The sequence below is a fragment of the Danio aesculapii genome, chromosome 18 (genome assembly GCF_903798145.1).
Source record: "Danio aesculapii chromosome 18, fDanAes4.1, whole genome shotgun sequence".
Classification (NCBI taxonomy): domain Eukaryota; kingdom Metazoa; phylum Chordata; class Actinopteri; order Cypriniformes; family Danionidae; genus Danio; species Danio aesculapii.
In genome coordinates, this window is record NC_079452.1 from 50,851,063 (window position 1) to 50,874,556 (window position 23,494).

Here is a 23,494-nt window from a genome sequence, read left to right on the forward strand (position 1 = left end):
ACACACGCTCTGTCAACTAAAATCAAGCCTGTGAAGCCATGATCCAAATTACTGCTAACCTGCTTTGGTAAGCCTATCAAAGCAAAACGTGCATTTAAAGCGAAGAAACGGACAATTCCTATTTGACAAAATATGCTGCCACGTAGCATACTACTTTTGTGTACGACGGAGTTTTTTTTTTTTTTTTGCAAAGACTTATACACTGGAACTGTTTTCAAGCAGTAATGTCAATGCAATCATTAGACAACTACTAACAGTATCTCGAGTAGTTAATAGGTCTCATCACTGTGTCATAATTACAAGCTTTCCTTTGCTACATGCATTAGCGCTCTCATCAAACACACATCCTGGACCACGTTTAAAACAATAACAAACACCCATCAATCATTTCCGGTCATCTAAACGGGCCTGTTTGCCTATAGCCCTGAAACAAATAAACTTACCCGAATTATGCTATAACTCTTGCCTTCCCGATCACTTACGGGAGGACCCTGAATATTTACTGAAAATGTGTGTGTGTGTGTGTGTGTGTGTGTGTGTGTGTGTGTGTATGTGTAGATTTATTTAGGATACATGGAAAATAAAGCTTATTAAGCTTTGTATGATTAATTAAAAACATATATTATTGTTATCATATTCGTTATTATGCGATTAAAAACAATTAATGGTGGCAGCAGTGGTTTGATTAGGCCTATTGTTCGTAACATTACTCAACCATCAAAAGTTGCTTTTTAAGATTAGGATGCTACTTTTTGTTTTCTTACATCCATAATTTAGTCAAATTTGTAAAACGAACATGGACCTTCGTTTTATTTTTTTATTTTACGGAAAAGCTAAAAAACGTCCATGATCTTGTTCAATTAGGCTAGCCTTAAAAATGGTGGTGAGGGGAGTTTCAATTATACCGACTATAGAAACATCAGGCAAATATTCGTATTTTAGGACTCTTGGACTCTTTACAAAAACTTTAACACCACTGGTGTCTGCAGCCTTTTTTGGGCCTTCTTGTCAACTGAGGGGGCCTTTCCCCCATGCAATGTGGTTTCTATTACAAGACACCGCTTTGCTCCGGGGAGCCGTAGCTTGCGTTGAATTGCAAGACGCCATATTGACTCAACTAATAGGACACCAAGTTGAAGGCGCAGTTTACAGGATAGCTTCACACGCTTGGTGTCCTCTAACAGATAGCCCTAAATGTGACACATAAAATACCGCTTTCAAGGTAGAACAAACAGTAGTCTGCATTTTGTCATTTGTCACGTTTACAACAAGATGGCATTTTATTTGACATGTATTGAACATCCAATGTTGCATTTCATCGCGACTTCAGTTCCGACGTGTCAGTACCTGCTCCGGGAAGATTTTATATATTTAAATGGAAAGTAATATCCAACAAGGCAATGAGCAAGAACCTCTGTGCAGACGCACCCAATCTACAGCTGGTAAGTAGTATGACATGGTGCTTGATATTTGTTTTTATCAAGGATGGATGGGGGTTAATGTGTAAAAAGTAAGGTGTAAAGGGACAAATTAAAAGCGTAGCTTTTTTACTTTAGTCCGTTGCACTTTGCACGTGTATTTACATAGCCAAATTTAGACGTAATCTGGACAATTTCCCATGGCAAACCTAAGAGTTACCTTCGCACCCCCAAACCAATCTCTCTCTCAAACACACGCACACGCGCACACACACACGCACGCACGCACGCACGCACGCACACACACACACACGTAAACCCAACCTTCAGCAGTAGGAGACAGCATGACTCCACTGTCAGATTGAACAGACAGATTTGTCCGTTAATCATGAATAACACAACATAGAAAGCCTTTTGATTTCAAATTCATAAATTATAATTTAATACCAAGAACAAATTTACAGCAGAATGCTTGTTTACAATAAGCTAACACAAACAAACAAGAATTGTTTTCAACTATAAACTTCCACACACACTCACGTATATCACTTGCAATTAATAATAATCAATAATAATAAAAAAGTATCTATACGTTATCAATACCCTGCAGTAATATATTTTATATATTTATATAAAAACGTGGGTCAGTTTAAACTGTTCATAATTACAATCATGTATCATTCACTGGTCCATATGTGGCAGAGAACAGCCCAAAATAACTGTTCAATCAACTACACAATATGATCCCTTTTTATCCAATCACAACATGGTGTCTTGTGTGTTGAAGAAAAGCCTCAAAACAAGGACGAAATTGCAAGCTTTCACACATACACACACAAGGCATCTGTTACAGACCGAAAAGGAGCAGAACACCAAGTCAAAATAGCCACCCCTTTCCAAACCAGCTCACCCTGTTAAGTGTCAACCTATCGTCGAACTTTTTTTTCCTTTTTGTCGTTTTAAATACAAGGGCTAGTGTACTGAATGCACAGATTATATCTATACAGTCAAAAACATTTACATTTATATTTATATTTATATATATATCAAAGGTAAAATAGGTTAGCGACCTGTGGCCATGCATTCACAGTCTAAATACATGAAAAAGAAAAGAAGAAAAAAAAAAACATTTCTCTTAATATGTATGTACATTACAAACAGAACTTTCAGTGCTACTAGCTAAGTCTGTCACTCATTTGAAGACATTTGTATTACCGAAAAAATTGGCAACCACAGTTTTATTCTTAATCACATATACGCTGTATAAAGAAAAGTCCTTGAAATGAATTGACCTATATTTACAAGAATACTGCCTCTACTTGTTTTTCCCCTCAAGTGAAATGAACAATTATAAGACTTATTTTGTAAATCCTAAGCGTGTTCCCCATGGTGTATAGACTTCAGTAACCGTTAATAACACATTTGCGCTGTACAGGCACTTTAATGCTTTAAGTGTTGAGGGGCATTTATAGGGACGTCTTAATAATACTGCTGCTTTATCATTAAAAGAATGATGACCCATCATTTCCTCACGTTCAAAATACAGTTTACTGTGGCAAAACACTAGAGCGAAAATTCGCTTGGGCGCAACTTTAGGTAACCGTCTGTAATACATTTGAAAATATTAAGTGGGAGGGTTTCTTTTACTGTAAAATCAAATACTTTGCAGTACTTTTTTGCATTACAACCTGACGATCATCCCCAAATCCAAATATAAAAATGGAAGCAGGTCGTAACTCTCTAAAACCGATAAGATGACATTTTGCAAACACTGTTGTGTCGCATATAAGCAAATGGCAGTTTTTCGCAGAGTTGAGTATTGCTTCTGCATCCATTTTGAGGAATATTTATTTTTGGGGGCATGTCTTATCAGTGTTATGAAAAGTAACACACTGGTACATTAATAGTGCTCTGGCATTTTGTGGATACAAGTTCGATTCGATTATGAAAATAATCCCTACTCTTGTTCATTGAGGGACATCCATAGAGTTAAGTGCGCTTGCAGCATTAAGCATAGCCTATATTGCTGTGGATTTAGTTTTAATTCTCGAATTTTCGAAGAACGTCTTTACATTACTGAACTGTTTCAGAAGAAGTCATGGTTATTAGAAAAAAAAAATTATAAAAAAAAAAAAAAAATAAACAACAACTGCATACTACAGAATCACATAGGCCGGTTTGGAACCAGAAAGGAGGAACAAAAATTACAAAAACAGCTATAGATACATGGACACAGGACAATATAGCAATTTGGGAAAAAAGAACGTTACTCTTCTTTCCCTAATTTTTCCAAATTGTCGCTTAAATGCACTTTATAATTTTGCTGTTGATGAGAGGATTATAGAAATCCTTTGTTTTTCTTATGTCTTGTATTAATTTTAGTGGGTTATTCATGTCTTCATTTTTGCATTTATTATTTTTTTTGCAAAATAAAAAACAACAAACAATAAAAAAAAAACATTAGAACAAACTGTTCAGAATGACACTGGGAGCAATCTCTGGATTTCGAGGCTTCACTGAATGTCTCAATTTTAAAATTCACAGTCATTGTATGAAAGTCTTTCTTCGTGAAAGTAAACTCGTGTAACAGCCGTTTCCTTCTACAAAAGAAGCGCTAACTATTGTAGTCACAGCCCCTTTGATCATTCCTTCTGCCTACTGAATCGACATATAAGGCCAGTTAAAACTGCTCCCCGACAGCAACATATCCCTGATGAGGGTTTCAATTGGGGTTTTACCTACCAATCGGACGAAAAATAATTGCTCTATGACCGAAGATGAGACTGTACGGAGAGAGGGCAAGCGCAGTAATAACTTCCCAAATCGAGTTGGTTGGTTGGGATACTGGCTCCGAACGTACTCCTCCAGAGCGCACTGGGACTTTTCTTGCAAACTTTCCACATGGGCCACATCTGACAGGCCACAAGCATCTATAGGAAAAAGAGAGATAATCAAATGTTTATTGCATTAACAGTTCACCTGGACAACCAATTTACAAAAAGGCAAGCCACATAACTTTAACACATACTATTTTAAATTCGCTATTATGTCAATGTATACACAGATTGCAACAAACACAAAACAGTCGCTTTCTGAAAAAATATACGAGCTATACGAGACAACATAACGTTCTAACACCCTAAGAGACTATTTATAATATTAAGTTCTGCTGCACGTGTTTTATACAAGAGAGCTAATTGGCTGAGTATTGCTGTGTTCGAGTTACAAATAGTTTTAAACACTTTGAATCGTGATGCGTGTAATCACCATAAAATAACGAATCGATAGCTTGTGGGCAATAATATTACGGGGAAAAATAAAATACAGATGAGGAATTTAAATACAATCATGATAAACAAAAAGACGAAGCTGACGCATATTATCCTGTGTATTTTTCCCACCAGAGTATTACTCAACTACACACTCTTTAGCTGTAAACTTTTAGATCATATTGGGAAAATGTTTAAAAGAACGACAATAAACTCGAAGAGCAACCTATCCACAAGGGATGGAATAAGACTTTAAATCAGTAAGGCGATTGCAAAAAGCTGCCCTACATGACATTTAAAAATAGCATTTTAACAACATTTCCATTTAAATCTCATATTTTAGATTTTGATTGATTTTTATAATATATATTTTATTGTTGTGTGGAATATTATTTGTAAAATCAGCAAACAGCGTATTTGCATTCTGATGCTACATGTATTGTGCTTATATGCTTATAGTAAATCTTTTCCAGTCATAAATTTCCAAGAGAATTTATTCACCATGAAGTTTTAAATCTGTAAAACTTTTTTTTTGCTTTAGCTTTGTGATACACAAATAAAGAAAGGAAGTCAGGGTCATGACCCATTTCTGGAACGAGTCCAGCATGTGTCTTGGATCCCTAGATCATCCTAACAAAACAAGGAAGAACTGTGAGTTTTTAACAACGCACAGAAATGTCTCGTCGCCTCTTCTTCAATAAAGCACAATTAAACTATCCATAGGCGTTTATCGCAACGTGAAAATGTCCATTAAATTAAAACTATCGGCTAAAGTGAAAAGCTGGGCTGTGATGTGTGTAAACGGAGCATTAGGCCTGTCTTCCCTTCCTGCAGCCTCACCCCTCCCTTCGAGCATGACATCCTTAATATCTGTCATTGCAAATAAATACAAATAATTGATTGCCCTTCAAGATCATATGTTGATGTATTGTGAAACTACAAAAAATGTATAAAGCTACAATTTAGCTGTTCTGTGTCGATAGTGCTCATTTTCTTTCATGATTTGTATTTCATTGTTTTTCTTAAATTAAAAATGAGTAATAAGCGCTACAAATAAGATTATATCTTTAATTATTATTTTTAATTCGTATAAATGAATATTTTTCACATATTGGCTGTCAACAAAATTTATGTTACAGTTTATTCTTAACGGGACGTAAATGTTTAAATATTTTTAGCGATAATCAGAAATGTTGTATTTTATGGACGACACGCCGATGCTTTAAAAAAATAACACATCAGAAAATATTAGATTCTTAATTTCAACAAATTGCTAATTTTACTCTAAATGAAATTTTTATTAGAAAGCTTTGAAAATATTTACACTTACGTGTCTATTGTGACGTATATTTTAAAGCTTAAAGATTAATAGGCTAAAACTTGCACATCTTTATTTTCTTAAATGAAGTATTTATTAAATACGACGTTAGTCTTTATTGTGCAAACACTGCAATATAAAATAGATTATCAAATACAGATGTTATTTAAAAAAAATGAAAACTTACCTGAAGTGAATAAAACGATGGCCTTTAAACAACTGTATTCAGCAGAGTCAACGTGCAAAGCTTTGAGCTTTTCTACTTGTTCTTGGAAGATCCTAATGTGGTCCATAAAGGCGACCACTCTGTCCGCAGACATGGGGGAGGCATGGAGCCCAGCCGCCGCCAGAAGTGGAGCCACATGGAGCGGCATGGAGCACTGAGCAGCGTTGAGCACAAACAACTCACTCCAGGTCAACCTCAAAAGGGCAACCTGGTCGGTGATTTGGAGGTCTGGGAAGAAGGGAATATTCCTGGCCCACTCTACCGCACTAAACAGCATCCTGGCTGCCAGTTCACAAATGTTCTCGATGCCCATGATGTTGTTGGGCTGCATGCATTGACTGCCATACCGAGAAGTTGGGTAGGGCTCCGCTCGTAGTAGTAGAGAGATATATCCGGATAAGTAGGAATGGCAGTGCAGTGGGTCCCCATTTGTCAAGGCGAACTGACCATGGTGTGGCTGTGTGGGTGGCATTCGTCCCCTTTGCACGGCTGCAGTAAAAAGAGAAACTGTAGATATTGATGCTTGAATTCTACAACAAAAAACACATAACTTGACCTTCTTTCTACTTCACTTGGCATGTTGTTAGCACACAGTTTGCTAGGGAGCTACAACAATTGCATTCATATATGTCACTTGACATGTGCAGAACTTTTAACATTCAGAGTGGCATCCATAGTTATACTGTTTAGTAAAATACATATAAACATGTATATAAAAACCTAGGTTACTGAAATGCACACATAATGTTCTGCACCATACACAAAATAATTTTAGCATAATTATATGGTTTACTTAATACAATAAATAAATAAATAAAACGCACATTGGCTAATGTTTCAAATTTTAGCCTGCTTTGTGTTTTCGAGACAACACGAGTCTAGTGAATACATGCACAAAGAAAGACATGAATGCTAACCCTTAACCTATTTAGCTAGCGACAGAGTCAGTTCAGCTGTCTGTTGAGAATTTGCGAGCGACCTGGTGTCTGGCGGAACGTTTATTCAAATAAATCCTTATAAAAGCGCAACAGTGAATATTCTTTACTTTTCGAGCAAAGGCAAGAGATGTAGATTGTGGTCGATCTGGAGAGTGTGTGTATGTGAGTGTGTGTGTGTGTATGTGATTTTGACGCTGCTTCTCCATACTCCCTCGCCATAACCGCACGGCATATCTGCAGTGATATTGCAAATCAAGACAAATACCCATGTTTTCGTCGCCGAATAAAAGCGATGGTCAATTTAACGCTGCGAACATGTGCAATGCGAAATAGTCGCTTAGGAGAGGGTGTTCTTTATTCGAGCATTAAGGGCGCCGTGATAACGCTCAGTCTCGAGCGCTATAGGCGGTTCCTTCGCGTGCTGTGGACGGGCAAATTGAGAGAGAGGAGTCGGGGATAAAACACAGGAGGACGTAGCATGCATTATTAAGTCAGGCTAAATACAAAAGACAAAGACAGCAGTAAAACAACAAAAATCCGAATACCTTCCCGTCTCATGCCAACTTTGAGGCATTTTTTGAGGCGGCAGTACTGACACTGATTGCGATGGTGCTGGTCAATGGGACAATTCCTGTTGGCACGGCATGTGTAAGTGAGGTTCCTTCGTACGCTCCGTTTGAAAAAGCTTTTGCACCCCTCGCAAGTGAACTGGCCATAGTGTTTGCCGCTGGATTTGTCCCCGCAAACCACGCACTCTATATGCTGTGGCTGCTGCTTTTCCGACTGGCTCTGCGTCGTCTGGTTCGTCGGGGTGGACTGTGTGTTGTTGTTGTTGTTCGGGGGTCCTTGAACGGGTGTCTGAGGGGTCGGAGGGGCAACCTGAGAGGCCGTCAGACCCAGCTGGCCTGGTTGAGGGGTCGGAAGGGATAGTCCTCCTTGGGTTTGCGATGAGAGGGTGCCATGGGTCTCGGCCACATCGTCCTGGGAGCCTCTCCACACTACCATTGCCATATCTATCAGTCAACGTTAAAAAAACTTTTTGTTCCCCGTTTTTGGTTTCGGAATGTTTTGTTTCAAAAAATAACGCAGCACGGTGCCTCTATCACTTAGGAAGGTAAAATAAATAATTCAGGATCGGCACGGTCGGTTAGAGTCTGAATGTCCGTTCAAAGTTGCGCACCGACGAGAAACAGTAGTCTATTTCTTGACTAAAATAGCGTTACCTGGCATGTGGTTAAAACTGAAGCAAGCCGAATAGCAGCCTTGCTCTTAGAGGCCAAGTCCAGGGGCACTTGCAGTCATCCATCCAGTAAACCCATCAAGGAAAAAATGGAAAATAAACACTGCGGAAGAAGATACGAACAGAGCAGGACGGATAAGTTCACGCGTGGAGCGATGTTCGGACGCACAGAGACACGCAGCTTTCAAAGATACTTGCGACACAAGAGAAGTTCCAGTGTAAAGTCTTGTAGAAAACCAACAACTGGCAAAAAATATTGCCGCTTCTTCCTTTTCTTCAGATGAGGTAGCGCTAGCAGCCGCGCGCAGTTGCAGCCTGTGCTCGAGTCAAATATGAAGTCAACTCTCCGGCAAGCAGGACCGATAATAAAACAAAAAGATCACAACCTATAGAACCTCCTTCATGCGCGTAAAAATAATAAGAGAGAGAACAGAGAATCAAAGTGATCAAATATGTTAAAAAGGGGGAGGTTAGGAAGTGACTGCGATTTGTAGGCGCTGGGCTGGCAGAATGCTTTCTCTCTGATCAGCTCACTGAGCTCTCTATATAGTGAACTTTGACACGACTGCTGCAACTTAGCACACGTTACCATGGAGATGAGTTGCCATATATGGAAAGTGACTGTGTTTGACTGGTCAGAGCTCACGGACCTCCCCCTGAACCTTATTGGCTAGTCGGCACTTGTGCTACTTGGTTCTTTGCCAAAGCCAGGAATAAGGGTCGAGGAGCCGCTTGGTCCTAAAGAGAGTAGAACACAGTTCCGTGGAAAAATGATCGCAATACATGCAGTCATAATTTTTTATTTGTTTCAAATAAAATACACGTTTGGCGTTTATTTTATCACCACTTCCACACTCCAGAGGTCCATTTATTTTTCAAAAATAAATGTTATACAAATGTAAGTAAATCTATATTAAATTATAGGCTACCGTGCCTCTAATCTGACCACAAAACGATAAGAAATATGTCAGTGATAGTGATATTACTGCCGTTTAGAATTTTTAATTTTTAGTTCTTGGCACTTGCATTGCACGCCATTCACTCCATTGACTGACCGCAATGTGTGTGATTTGGTCAGTTCCATTAATCCATTTATCCGCATTAACGCCTCGTTATAAATCATGAAACTGCATATCATTCATCAAGTCAATAATGCGCCGACAAATACATTTAAAACAGAGAGCGTTCACGAGGGAACAAGCAACATACGCGAGAGACTATTGATGTAAGTTCGAGCACTTTACACTGTAATCAAGATATGCCAAAGACACGTAAGACGCTACTTTGTAAGCAATACAGGATATATGTATATATATATATATATATATATATATATATACATATATATATATATATATGTATATATATATATATATATATATATGTATATATATATATATATATATATATATATATATATATATATATATATATATATACACACACACATATATATGTGTGTGTGTGTGAATATTAAATTTACTTAATTTTATCACAAATTGAAAAGCATACACATTTATATGTTGCTTATTCATATAGGGCCTATATTAATTTAATTAGTCTAAGAGCTATAAAAATGTCGTAGACTAATACGTATGCATTAGTCTTATATGTAAATTGACTGTCTTTAGTGTATGTACACAAAAAAAAAAAAAAAAAAAAAAAGAGATAACTGATTAGGCTACTACTGACGCCTTAAACCGTTATCAACATAAATTAATATATTGTTTGGAAAAACAGAATCAATTGATATTAATGTAACATTCGTACACATGACGACTTTTGCCTATAAAAACAATATTAGTCACCTGAAAATCTTTTGTTTGACAGCTTTGATTGCATTGCAAATATTTAGAGGTAGCTTATAACGAAGGTCAAACAGCTATTATTTTTATATTGATGGTGCATTCAACGTTTTCTTACAGATTATTTTTGAGTACTGTGTTTTTAGGGCCTTGGAATACCACATATACCTTACAAAATAATTTAATAAAATATAACACGATTTTCTCGCATGGATCACATGGATATAAGGAAACCCTCAATACGTTCAAAAACCACCTAAACATAAGATAAATGACGCTTAGCAAGAAACATGAAGCCCAGGAGTCTTATGTTAATTGCCATAGATGTTAGCTGGGAGCCTCGGGGTGGTCAAATGAGGTGTCTCCCTTCTCGCTCCTCGGGTTATAAGTCAGAGCACATTTTTTTAAAGCTCGCTTGTTGAAGTCTACTTTCTGTATCACCAGGGGTTGTCGGAGTTGGGTCCACTGAAAAATGTACAGTGCTAAATCACAGCATATGCTGCCTCGGAGGAAAAATGCAGAAGAGACTGGACGTACAGCAGTATATGGGCGCCTCCTAGCGTTTGGATTATTTCTGCCTGGAATCGCTCTTTAAGGTGGAAGAGCCATCTTAAATGGAAACTACATCGGTCGCTCGCCTCTCACATACACCAAAGTAACATGCGCCTATTTTAATCTGATTAATGCTTTTGAGATTTCCTTCTAATTGACTTGGACGTTGCAGAGGTGCGTTTGTAGGTCTCCGCTCCACATTTTCTCCGGAGTGATTTTTCACGCACGGGAATATTGCAGCGTTTCGGTTAATTTTGTTCAGTTTATTGAAACGATCAAAACTGAACACCGTGCCTCATCACAGACCATTCAAAAGCCAGTGAACAAGACAGCCGAAAGCAATCCAGCAGAAGTAAATTATAACGAACCGATGCAAAGTGGATTTTACCCCAAGATCAAGGTGAGTGTTAATATTTTCACACTTTAACTCGCGAATACACTTACGTTTGTTATTTTTCCCGTTCAAAGCAAGAATAAGACTAGCAAACACGCATAGACAGACATACATGCAATACATCAGCATCAATTATGAACTGACAGCAAAATGATCAACACAATTATTGACAGATACCAAAAATAAAGAAAGAAATGCGTAAAAACTCTAGCGAAAATAATAAACGGAGAAAGTGTTCTGCTCAAAGATGTTGTAGATATGTGATATAATGACTTAAATTTTTTTTTATCAATAGTTATATATTGCAAATGAATTCACAACACATAACAATCCGGCTCACTTTAACATGCATATGTACATGTTAAGTAAAACGGATTCCGAACAATTATAGCCCAAACATACCAAATGCATATGATGATTCGTCTTCCCCGTGATGCATCCTCTCCTATATGAAAAATATATTTAGTCTTCTCTTTCTGTGCGAATTAACGCTCTGAATGGCAGTGGAATCAGCGTTTCCTTTTCCACGGATTTATACAGAAAAATGCGGCTCTCTGTTTATTTGAATGATTACTAAAACTTCAGGGAGGGAAAAACACAAACCGACAAGTAAAATCGGTCAAACTTTTCTGCGACGCTTGAATCACATGTTAATATTTAGTCTACATATCCTGATAGACGGATAATCGTGTTGATGACTTTGAAGACAAATTTACTATTATTACTATTTTTATATTTTTGAAAAAAAAAAAAGTAAAAAGATGCTCCTTTTTGTCTTTTTCTTTTCCACCGAAGGTAAAAAACCTCCTCAGTGCAGCTGCTTTGTGTGGGCTGTGTGATTGCTAGAGGGAGGGGGTGAAGTCAGGAGAGACACCTGTCTGTTTATGTGCAAACTAGTAACAGTGATATGCCTTTGTCGCTTTTTCAATGGTTAAGTCCAAAGTGAGGACTTTATTAGATCAATGAATTTCGATAATTGACGCTATAAACATTTACCCTTAAGTAAATATTGTTTTAAATATGTCATTAAGTTCACTAGGAGACAATTATAAGTCTACAAGAACACAGATGAGAATACACTTTCTATAAGAATTTGATACTAAGACCACTAACAGCACTTTAGAATACAACACCATATACGGCAGACTGTCAAACTATATTGCATTCACGAGTGACGTCAAATTGCCATAGAGCAGACAATTATAGTTGAAGTAAAGTAATTCAGCCAATGCATGATAGGTTTTCAGAGCCTGCTCTGTGTACGCAGGGCGCTTCAATCGTCTATTCTGCTATTTCAACTATGACAATACACAATAGAGGCATGATTCAGGAATGAGTTGTTGGTAATAAACGTAAATATGAGCTAAATAAACAATGTCACAGCTACATTTAAAACCACTCAATAGATATTTAAACTGACAATAAATAAATAAATAAATAAATAAAGCGCCAGAATTCATATATCAGTTTACCAGCGTCATACTAGCAGCATATTCCAACGCCAAGTGAAAGTAATTTATATTAACACAAAGGCCTCAAATATGAGACTTCGAAAGAAGCCAATTAAACGACGGACTTCATTCAAACCCCCAAAACAACATTTTATTTAAAAGTATATTTTTATCTGGCATCTTAAAGAATCCAAAATAAAAGCAAACCCCACTATAGAAACCAAGTACAATTGAGCCATTTTGCCTATACGCATATGCATGTATGTGTGTATGGTTGTGCAGAAGTAACTTGATGTTGATCAGTAAAGTGCAACCAAAGTCGTCCTGGTGCATTTATCATCGTAAAACGCAGAGCACAAGAAAGAGTCCTCACACACAGAGCTCAGCAAGCGTCCACACACACAATAGCGCTCCCCCATCGGGACCTCCATCGATTAGGACGAGACACTACACTAAATATTTACTGATCACACACAAATAGCAGGATCTTTAACGATTTTCCATGGCTGGGATGCGAAGAAAGGGGGTAAATCACTTTATTATTGTTTGTAAAGTAAAGTACGCACGCCGGGACACGAGTGTGTAAGATGTGACTCCCGTAAGAGGAGTTATAAGCGAATAAATCGATAGACATTGAATAAGCAAAGCCGAATATCCAAACCGCAACGAATCTGCCAGTCGTCAGACGACATATTAAACCAGACGTTAAAACCATAAAAGAAAAGGCTAATCTCTGTTTGATTAATTAGATTATTAAATATTATACTGGAAAATACATATATATTTATTTTCAACGAAATATTTTCCACTTAGCTTTTCATTTTATTGAACACACTCAGTTCATTTAGTGTTCTCATTTTAAGTCGTTGACATGACATAGTAATTCTCAAAAGCGCAGGTTTAGGCGCAGGTGTCTATTGCGCTTTGATAGGTTGGAAGAGGAAAGTTCACCCTAATCTTATCGCTGCCTCCACCGTATCCTTCAAGCATGAGATAGAGGGAATCTGACCCTCGGGTCACCGAGATCCCGGCCTGATTAACCCTTGCGGACCCAGTATGGAGCAAAGGTTAACCAGGCTAATCAACACGAGGAGACTGATTAAAGCGGATGATCAGAAGTCTGAAATACATAAACATAATTTACCCTTTGAAATATAAATTTGCTAGCAATAATAACAAAAAGTAGAAACGCCTCTCCGAAACCCTTGGGCTATTAATTTGATGCATCGTGAAGGGATAAAATATTACAGCAAAACCTAAAAGAAGTTTAATTTTTTTTGTTTCATTTAATTAACATTATTTCTGTAATAATAATGATAATATTAATAATATTATTTTTATTGTTATTTTTATTACTATTATGATTGATTATTATTATTATTATTAGTGCTGCTGATTTTTATTAAATAATTAAAATTTCCATCATTATTTAAATGCTTGTATTTGTGCTGATCTGATCAGTGGTTTAATTTCTGGTGGAACCCACACGACTGAATTTATTCTGTAAGTCTAATGAAGGGTTGAAAACCACTGGATCAGACGCTGTGGTTTAAAACGTGTCCAAACGAGCAAGTAATAGACCTGTCAGCTGGTGTGGTTGCAGTATATAGCACATCTGTTGTGACGGTGAAGCATTTTCTGATATTTCGCACTAATTACCAATTACACATCTTTTGGCCAATACAACAATGCGGTTGCAATTGAAAACGAGCCGTTTTGTTTTACTAGACCTAAAGAAAGCACGATCAATTTCAAACTGATTACACTTGTGTGTGCATATCTGCAGTTTATAATGAAATTTATAATAGACTATAAGTGACTTAAAAATGAGTACAAACAACAACATATATAATGCTGTTTAACACTTTATTTTACTAATGCAAATTAATTAAGCATAAGCTAAATAAAGTGAAAGATTTTAAAATGCACCATTCAGAACAGAACGTTTTCAGTAACTTTAACACAGAAAACTGACATGGTAAACTGCATTCCCTGTGTACTTGTTCTGATTTTTCAATTAAGGAAAAGTAGATTATGTCCACTATTTGTCAGTTTCACCTAAACCAGAAGTTTTCTTAAACATAACATTTTTATAAATACATTAATGAAAAAAGTGTGCTTTTGATGTAAAGGTTCCCATGCAATGCTGTCATTTTTATTGTTTGTCATTTAAAAAGGTCTAAAAAAAACTTCCCTTGACATATTCTTCCAACTCATTGAAGAAAATCTCATATCGGTTACGGGCAAATTGAATAGGATTATGGTTTTATTCTCTACAGAAGCCTGGCTCTGTGCCCAAATATGGTGTAATTTGTTCAGCATTACCTTCAGTCTTAAAACAACACCATTGTCCTGGGAATTCAGAAGACTCGCTGCTTCTTCACAGGATAGTAAGTTTTCCTGATATGCATACTCTTAAAAACAAGAATATGGATCAATTGTTGCCGTAGTCCATGAAAAAAAGATCTTATTCAGGTATACTGCAGCACATACAGCTTGGACTCTTTCTGTGTTCTTTTCTTAATTCTTAAATTCTGGTAACAATATCAGAGTACAACTAGACTGAAAGCATATTCATATGACCTGCTACAGTTCTGCAGTAAAGAATCAGCAGCTTTTATAACTGTAGTATAATGGAACTATACATAACAGAACTCAAGTGTTATACTTCAGCTAAATACACTCATTGTGCAAATAAATAAATAAATTAAAAACTAAGTTTTGCTGTCATTAATCTGATATAATGCAACCGCAGTATGTGATATGAAATTATGCTAATTGTTTGCCATATGCAGCCAATCTTTACCAGCAGCATCTAATTATGAAAAGATTTTGAAGTGATTATTGCTGTTTGTTGTTGTATGCACGTATGGCTATTCGACATTAACACAAACATTAGTTAAGTTGAGAGTTAATTGCAATGTTTGCTAGTTTGTTCTATGCTTATAAGCTCATTCTTTTTATCATCTGGTACATATACTTGGAGTGCCTTTACTTTACAACTTATAAAATATTAAAATAAAGGCATTGATGAAAGAGTCAGAATTAGAGGGGATGCTGTAATACATGTAATATTGAGAAAAAGAATAAAAACGATAAAAGTTTAAACTTGATCTATTAAAAACAAAAATAATTAGTGACGATTAAATGCTTATTTATATTTATAAAAAACCCTTTTCGCTGTGCTTGTGTGTGTGTGTGTCTCTGTGTGATTGATTCATTCAATTGGTGCAGGTTACCCTCTCCCTGTCTATTTCTGTTTGCCCTAAGGGCCAATCTAAGAAGCCAGCGGATTCATGATAGATCACAGAGTTCGATTCTCCAATGATGGATTACAGAGCCAATTTATAAAGCAAAAGCTTAATTTGTTTTAATAATCTCCTCTTAGACTGAATGCCAAACCTCCATTTTCGTTTACCTTTACATCAAAGTAAAATAATAATAATAAATAACAATATATGAACTTGCATTTCTATATTTACAAGCAGGATGTTTGTATTATTAATTTGGTGTCACTCTATATTGGTGCCTCTGACTGCCATGCAGTTACATCAGAAAGAATAATTATTAGGTACAGTGTTCTTAAATTTTTCAAGTTCTGTGGCAAAAACAGGGTAACTTTACGTTAGTGTCCTTCTTACACATTTTCATGTACTTACTATAGTAATAACAATAAATTTGCATAATATTACATGCAACTAACCCTCATTCTAACCCTAACAACAATAATTAACATTGCTCAGTACTCAAATATAAAGGTAGACAATAACAATAATATCATAAAATGATCAAAAACTCCTGATAACATAATACACTTTAGTTAAAAATTAGGTGGGATATAGTTAGGGTTAAGCATGGGTTTAGGGGTAATTTTGGGTAAAAGGGGTATAATTATAACATTATACTTATGGATGTGTTTACAGAAATTATTACATGCAGTTATTTTTAAAGTACTACATGATGCAAATAGATGTCTCTAGACATAATAACTGCATTGTATCGAACTATTAGTTTAAAAGTCAGTGCATAGCAACATAAAGTGTTTTGATTAATTAATTTTATACCTTAAATCATCAATGACAGACTTTAAAAAAGTTCCTTTGCATATACCATACATACCATACCTAGGATTTTCAGTGAAATACAGTCCAAATAATAGATTATAATAATTTTGTTGTTACCAACAACTTAATCTATGATCAATTGTTCATAACTTTAGGTATAATCAGCGGTCTGGCAGACCAGCAGTGCATTGTGTCAGAGCTCTCTGCAGGACTATGAAGACTGAAGAATGCTGAGTGCTGACATCAACACCTAATGCATGATGGGAGGAGGATCGTCATGCAAACATCCCACAGCACCAAAATGCAGGGAAGGTAAGCCTTAATGTACGTGTTTGAGTTACTGGAGCAACTAACCTGTGATAGATTCTCTTACAGGCAACAGGATCAAAGGGTCAGCTGACAACAAACTGTTTGAATCGTCTACGTATGTATAGTAATTGTGCACCATTTGCTGTGATATGTGAATATACATGATAATGGCAATAGCTTTATGATGACAAGAGTAGAAATGTTGAATTTAAAAACAAAAATGCTGTACAATAATTTCTGCCCAAAGTAAATAAACTGCTCCTCAATGCATGTTGTCTGTTATTTTTAAATATGAATTACATATTATCTATGCTACAGATTAAGATGTTTTTTTAAAGATGGGACCAGATTGCTAAAAATGTTTAAGATTTTGTCATTAATTACTATACTATACTATACTATACTATACTATACTATACTATCCTACTGTATACTATACTATATAATTAATTAATGCTGATTACTAATTATATACAGTTAAAGTCATAATTATTAACCCTCCTGAATTATTTGCCCCTGTATATTTTTCCCCAATCTCTGTTTAATGAAAATAATATTTTTTTAATCACATTTCTAAACATACTAGATTTAATAACTCATTTCTAGTAACAGATTTATTTAATTTATTTTTATTTAAAAAACAAAAATCACAGGACGGCTACTAATTAAGACATTAGCAGATGGTAGAATAAACAACCCTGTTATTTTGACCATATTTCTATTTAGAAGTTATACTGATATACTTGACTTTGACAATTAACTAAATTATTTCTTGATATATATTTAGCTACAAGGGATTTGATGACAGTAAATAATATTTTACTAGATATTTTTCAAGTATTCAGCTTAAAGTGTCATTTAAAGGCTTAACTAAGTTAATTAGGTTAACTAGGCAAGTTAGAGTAATTAGGCAAGTCATTGTATAAGGATGGTTTGTTCTGTAGACTATCCAAAAAAAAAAAGTTTAAGAGGGCTAATAATTTTGACCTTAATTTTTTTTTAAATAAATAAAACTGCTTTTATTCTAGCCTAAATAAACAAATGACTTTCTCGAGAAGAAAAAATATTATAGGAAATACTGTGAAAAATTCCTTGCTCTGCTAAACATAATTTGGGAAATATTTGAAAAAGAAAAAACAAAAAATCACAGGACGGCTACCAATTAAGACATTAGCAGATGGTAGAATAAGCAACCCTGTTATTTTGACCATATTTCTATTTAGAAGTTATACTGATATACTTGACTTTGACAATTAACTAAATTATTTCTTGATATATATTTAGCTACAAGGGATTTGTCCTCATCCCCCTCACTCATACCATTCTTATGAAGTCTACATTCCACATTTAAATATAATGCTAAGGTGAATGATGCGAGTCTGAAAATAACTAAACATTGGTTGTAGTACAGCTCTAAATCTTCATTTAATATGGAGCTGTAACTGACATTTTTATTGCAAAATTACTAAGTTTCCATTTCTTAGCTGTTATGAACAATTAGAGATGGACATTATTTTCCACACACACTTTTCAGCATTACCATACTGTTCTGGATTTAATCACTGGCCACTAGACTAAACCCAAGTTATTAGGGAATATAAATGTTTTCAAAAGTAATCAAAAAGCCAAAGAGGAAGAGATGGGAATGACAGAGGAGAAAGAGAGAGAGAGAGAGAGAGAGAGAGAGAGAGAGAGATTTAGAGGGTATAGTTGATGTCTGTAATTGAAAGCAGCTTGTTTTCTAATGTGTACTACGAGAGTAAGAAGGTTTTAAGTTTGCTTTTGCACATACACCTCACACATATCTGAATATATTACAAGAATCTGTGTTTACATGAATTGAGGATAAACCATGTGTTTGGAAAAAAAATAGTTCTAAAAATGCCTTCACATGTATATAAGTGAGTGTAACTAGATTCTACATGTATATATGTGAGTGTAACTAGATTCTGTTTAGGCATATTGCTTACTAATGCAAATCCCTTTGTTTGAATTATCAGAGTCTTTGAGTAATATTTACAAAGCTTGCTTATTTAAACAAAATGGCTTATCTGCTAGTTGTACTTTATTTTCAAACTTAGACGTTACGAGGAAGAAAAAAAAACACAAATAATTTGCATGAATAATGTTATGGCCAATTGTCAATCCACATCATGCAAATAATATAGTCTATTAAGGTAAGAGACACAACAGATACTATGATCAGTATTTAAACTTTTTATTTGGCCATGAATTAGAATTCTGAATTTGGCCATTCAAAATTAGCATTATAGCTAAAGCCATTAGAGAGATAAAGTCCCAAAATAATAAACACTGACTTACTAAATGTAAATCCTCCTGTCACTTAAATACTTACAGACATACAGAATCTTAGATACATGCTTCACATAAAGAAAACAATTTATTATTGTTCATAAAACTATAAAACTAAAATAGTTTCTTAATTTATGAAATTTTAATTATAAAACATAAATAAAAAAAAAAAACACCTAAATTTTGTTTTAGCTTGTTGCCCCCCCCCCAAAAAAAATAAAACATAATACTAATATATTAGCTATGATTTTAGTTCAATACAAAAAAAAAAAAAAAACTAAAATAAACAATGTTTTAAATTAAATTAGAAAATTCGCTAACATACAAAAAATTGAAAAACATACTTAAGACTATTAAGAAAAAGTAATATATAAATAGTATTATATTTTATTGTATAAGTTCTATATTGTTATGTATATTATGTTAGTATATTCACTGTAAAACCCAATAAGTTAGGGTAACTCAAACCGTTTCGGGAAACTGATTGCAACAAACCATTTATGTTCAAAAACGAATCCTAAGTAGTGTGAACTTAATCCATTTGAGTAAATGAAGCAATTTTAGCCCAGTAAAACCCAATACATGAATAGAACTCAAACCGATTGAGTACTGTAAAACCCCAAAAAAGTTAAGGCAACTCAAACCATTTGAGGAAACCGATTGCTACAAACCATTTAAGTTAAAAAAACGAATCTATATGAGTACTGTGAACTTTGTATATATATATATATATATATATATATATATATATATATATATATATATATATATATGTTTATGTATGTATGTATGTGTGTGTGTATGTATATATATTATATATATATGTGTGTGTGTGTGTGTGTGTGTGTGTGTGTATGTATGTATATTTATATACACACACACACACAAACTACAAATCTCAACAAAAATAAAAGAAAGATGAGTTTGAGTGAGTGAGTTTGAAAACTGAACTAAACCGCACATATACACACACATGCTGGCAGTGGTAAGGCAGAGAACACTCAGCGCAAGATTTAATGAGTGCTGAGTTGTTGTGGTATTTGCAACACGGCCAAAAAAGCTCAGCTATGTTCAGGAAGCATGTGAAGTGTCTGCAGTGAAAAAACGTTGTCAAACAAGATTTGGGATCAATTACCCAGACAGAGAGTGTAATGTTTATGCGAGCCCCCTGAAAGACGCGGTGTCCGGGTAAACTTCAGCTGCAGGCCCTGAAGTGCTCATGTAACTGGCTCTTGAAGTTTTCTCTAAGGACGTTTGTTTTGTCACCTCCATTAAGGGCTGTTTGGTCCCAACAACATAGCCCTAGTCTGCTTCCTCCTGCCCTGAAGAAATAAGTGTGAAACACAGGATGTTAGTTCATGTTGTGATGATATAGTTTTTCACAGACTATCTTGTTTTGTGTTCAACAGAAGAAAGATATTCCTAGAAGTTTGCAAGCACTTGAGTACATGTAAATGATAACTATTTGTGAACTATCCAATTAAAAATCTATTTTCCTAGAGAGATTTATATGGAGCCCACTGTCACACTTCATAAAAATGTCATTATGCATGATTTCAGACTGTGTTTTAATGGTTGTATATTATAAACTTATATTTCTGTCCGTATGATTAAATTTTGTTATAGGTCACACACTGGTTCCACTACTGACCTACTGACAATATTGCGTAAAAAAACCTGACCAAACGCAACAAAAGTGCAATGAATCAGTGCTACCTGTTCATCAGCTCTGTGGGAGCTCAAACAAAGGTATTTATATGACCACTAAACAGTGTTATACAGGTTGGCTACAGTATTCTCTGATTTAAACCACAACATGAACTAGTTAAAAGTCAAATTGAATACTTCCGTCATTGATGAGGAAAACAACTGAAACTCTGTGCAACAATTATCAGGTTAGATGGCTTTTCATTTCACAAATCACCAATTATCATGTTTTAACATAGTACCACTAATGAAAGTCATTGGGATAAATGAGTGTCGTTTATATTGAATTGTGTTATGTTATTAATGTATTACATCTATTATTGTAGCAACTTAAATGACTGTATTTTTGATGAATAGTTTGTTTTCTTCATAACAACTGCCATAGAGAGCAATTAGGCTACTTTTTCTAATGGTAGTAAGGTTGTAACAGAGCCCTTGTGGCTATTGTGATCTACAAATGTACAGAATGATACAATTGTAACAAAACTGTTACACTAGAAAAAAGTGAGGGTTCTTTTTAATGGAAGTGTGGTTGTTATACAGCCGTGGCTAATCTGATCTACAAATGTGATCCAACAGGATACAATTGTAACAAAAAAGTTTTAAACAAAAGATCTTCACGCAAGGTCCTGCAACTCATAACTCAAACTACTTTCAGTAGTGTTTTTCTAAGAGACAAAAGGTTTAATTATTATTCTACAGTGCTCAGCATAACTGAGTACACCTCGATTTGAAAATAAATATTTTTATCCATTTCTCAGTGAATATAGGCAATGCATTTTGGTGCATTTAAACAAAACTGATTTATTAAACTGATATATGTTTTAAAATAAAATTTTAGTCACCAAACATACTTAGAAATTGAAAGATAATACTATTGAATTCAAACAAAATATTGCAAAACAAAATTACAACCTACAAAATTTCAATAAAAATTTTCAATTTTTTACTTCTTGATTTTTCCTCTTTTTTTTAATTTGTATTTAATATTTTTTATAACATATACATTTGTGTATACTAGATTTGTGGACCGTTATCGCAAGTTATTTTGTTAGGTAAGTTCCAGATTTGGCTTCAGTACTGACTAATCTAATGTATATGCACAAATATAATATTGTTATTATTCCTATTAAAAATCTGAATTTAAAAGATAGATTTGTAAGAGGTGTATATGCTAAGCACTGTATGTACAGCATTACCAAATTAGGTGCAAGTATCACAATCCACCTCTCAAAAATGTTGGTCTGGAGCTCTTATGTGCTAATGAACCTTTAAAAAGATAGCAAATTTTATTTATTGATATAATTTATGAGGCATATAAGCTTTCTTGTAATAGCCGATGCATTTCTTGTGTGCAAGACAATTATGGAATCAAGGCTAATTATAAAATCTTGCAGAGTACAGAGCTCATTTAAAGTTCCTCATGACACAGGACCAAGTAAAACACTTTATGAGTGTTTTCATTCTATGCGGTGGTTAGAGTTTTAACATGACTAGACTTGTTCTAATGTCACCCTAGGAAGGGAGGGTGATATTCTTAAAGAGTCATGGTCCAGGAAATACATTTCTGATGTCTTATGTAACATTCGGAAAAAAAAGCAACATTTTTCAGATTCTTCATGATATCAAGCACAGTTTTTGACCTCTGTGTAAAAGGGCAGGTATGTGTGTGCACACTTTTTAGGTCATAAATTATGCCCACACGGAATCTGCAGCATGCAGAAATCCGCAGATTTATGTAGATTTTTTTAGCCCATCACTGAATTGGTTTATTTACTTATGCAAATCTGTAAATATATATTTATTCATTTTATATATTGATTTAAGTGATATTATTAAGTATTATACACGTTTATATGATTTATTCACAATACAGTTTGTAAAGTAATATGTTCTGTCTTTTAGTAGATAAGAAAAATTGACTGTTTACAAACAAGTGAATCTATTGTAAACCTTAAATAATAATAATAATAATATATATATTTATTTTATATTTATATTTATTATTATTTTTTTTAAGTTATTATTTTTAATTTCAAGTTTTAGGATTTTAGCTACTCCCAAAACCATTCAGCGTAAAAAAAAAAAGAAAAAAAAAACCCAAAAAACAAATAAGAGCATTTGTTTGGAAATTTTCACACAAAAAAACCCCCAATAAAAATGCATAACTCAAAAATTTTGCATCATCTTAACATACTGCCAGATGTTTCTATGTTTTGTTTTTTTCTTTTCATCTCTGAAGTTTATTTGAACGACACACCTATCAACGTGTTTTCACCTACTTCACCATTTCAAGATATCCGACTGAACTTACAGAGAGGTGAGAGAGTTGCGGCTTCTGTACGAGTCTCTGATAATAAGAAGAGCATTGGTTTGGAAATATGCACAACAAAAAACTAAATAAAAATGTATAACTCAAAATTCAATAAAATAAAAAAAGTATAACTCAAATTCCAGCATCATCTCAAAATACTGCCAGATGTTATTACT

General features: G+C 34.7%; 1 protein-coding gene and 1 long non-coding RNA gene across 4 annotated transcripts; one reads left to right on the forward strand and one right to left on the reverse strand.

Moving 5' to 3' along the window:
• Positions 1-1,830: 1,830 nt before the first annotated feature.
• nr2f2 (nuclear receptor subfamily 2, group F, member 2) lies at positions 1,831-8,943 on the reverse strand. 2 transcript variants are annotated; one of them, XM_056478180.1, is made up of 3 exons: positions 7,715-8,943; positions 6,193-6,738; positions 1,831-4,348 (listed from the first exon to the last, which is right to left on the reverse strand). In XM_056478180.1, the coding sequence occupies exons 1-3, from the start codon at positions 8,178-8,180 to the stop codon at positions 4,074-4,076; spliced, it is 1,287 nt and encodes a 428-aa protein (XP_056334155.1). In that variant the 5' UTR covers positions 8,181-8,943; the 3' UTR covers positions 1,831-4,073. The 2 variants fall into 2 exon arrangements, with proteins under 2 accessions (XP_056334155.1, XP_056334157.1); XM_056478182.1 differs by having other exon boundaries at positions 6,193-6,720; positions 7,715-8,941.
• Positions 8,944-10,643: 1,700 nt separating this feature from the next.
• LOC130245751 (uncharacterized) lies at positions 10,644-17,254 on the forward strand. Of its 2 annotated transcripts, XR_008839358.1 has the most exons (3): positions 10,644-11,166; positions 14,891-15,001; positions 16,831-17,254. It is a non-coding gene; the product is annotated as an uncharacterized LOC130245751 (long non-coding RNA). The 2 variants fall into 2 exon arrangements; XR_008839357.1 differs by lacking the exon at positions 14,891-15,001.
• Positions 17,255-23,494: the final 6,240 nt, after the last annotated feature.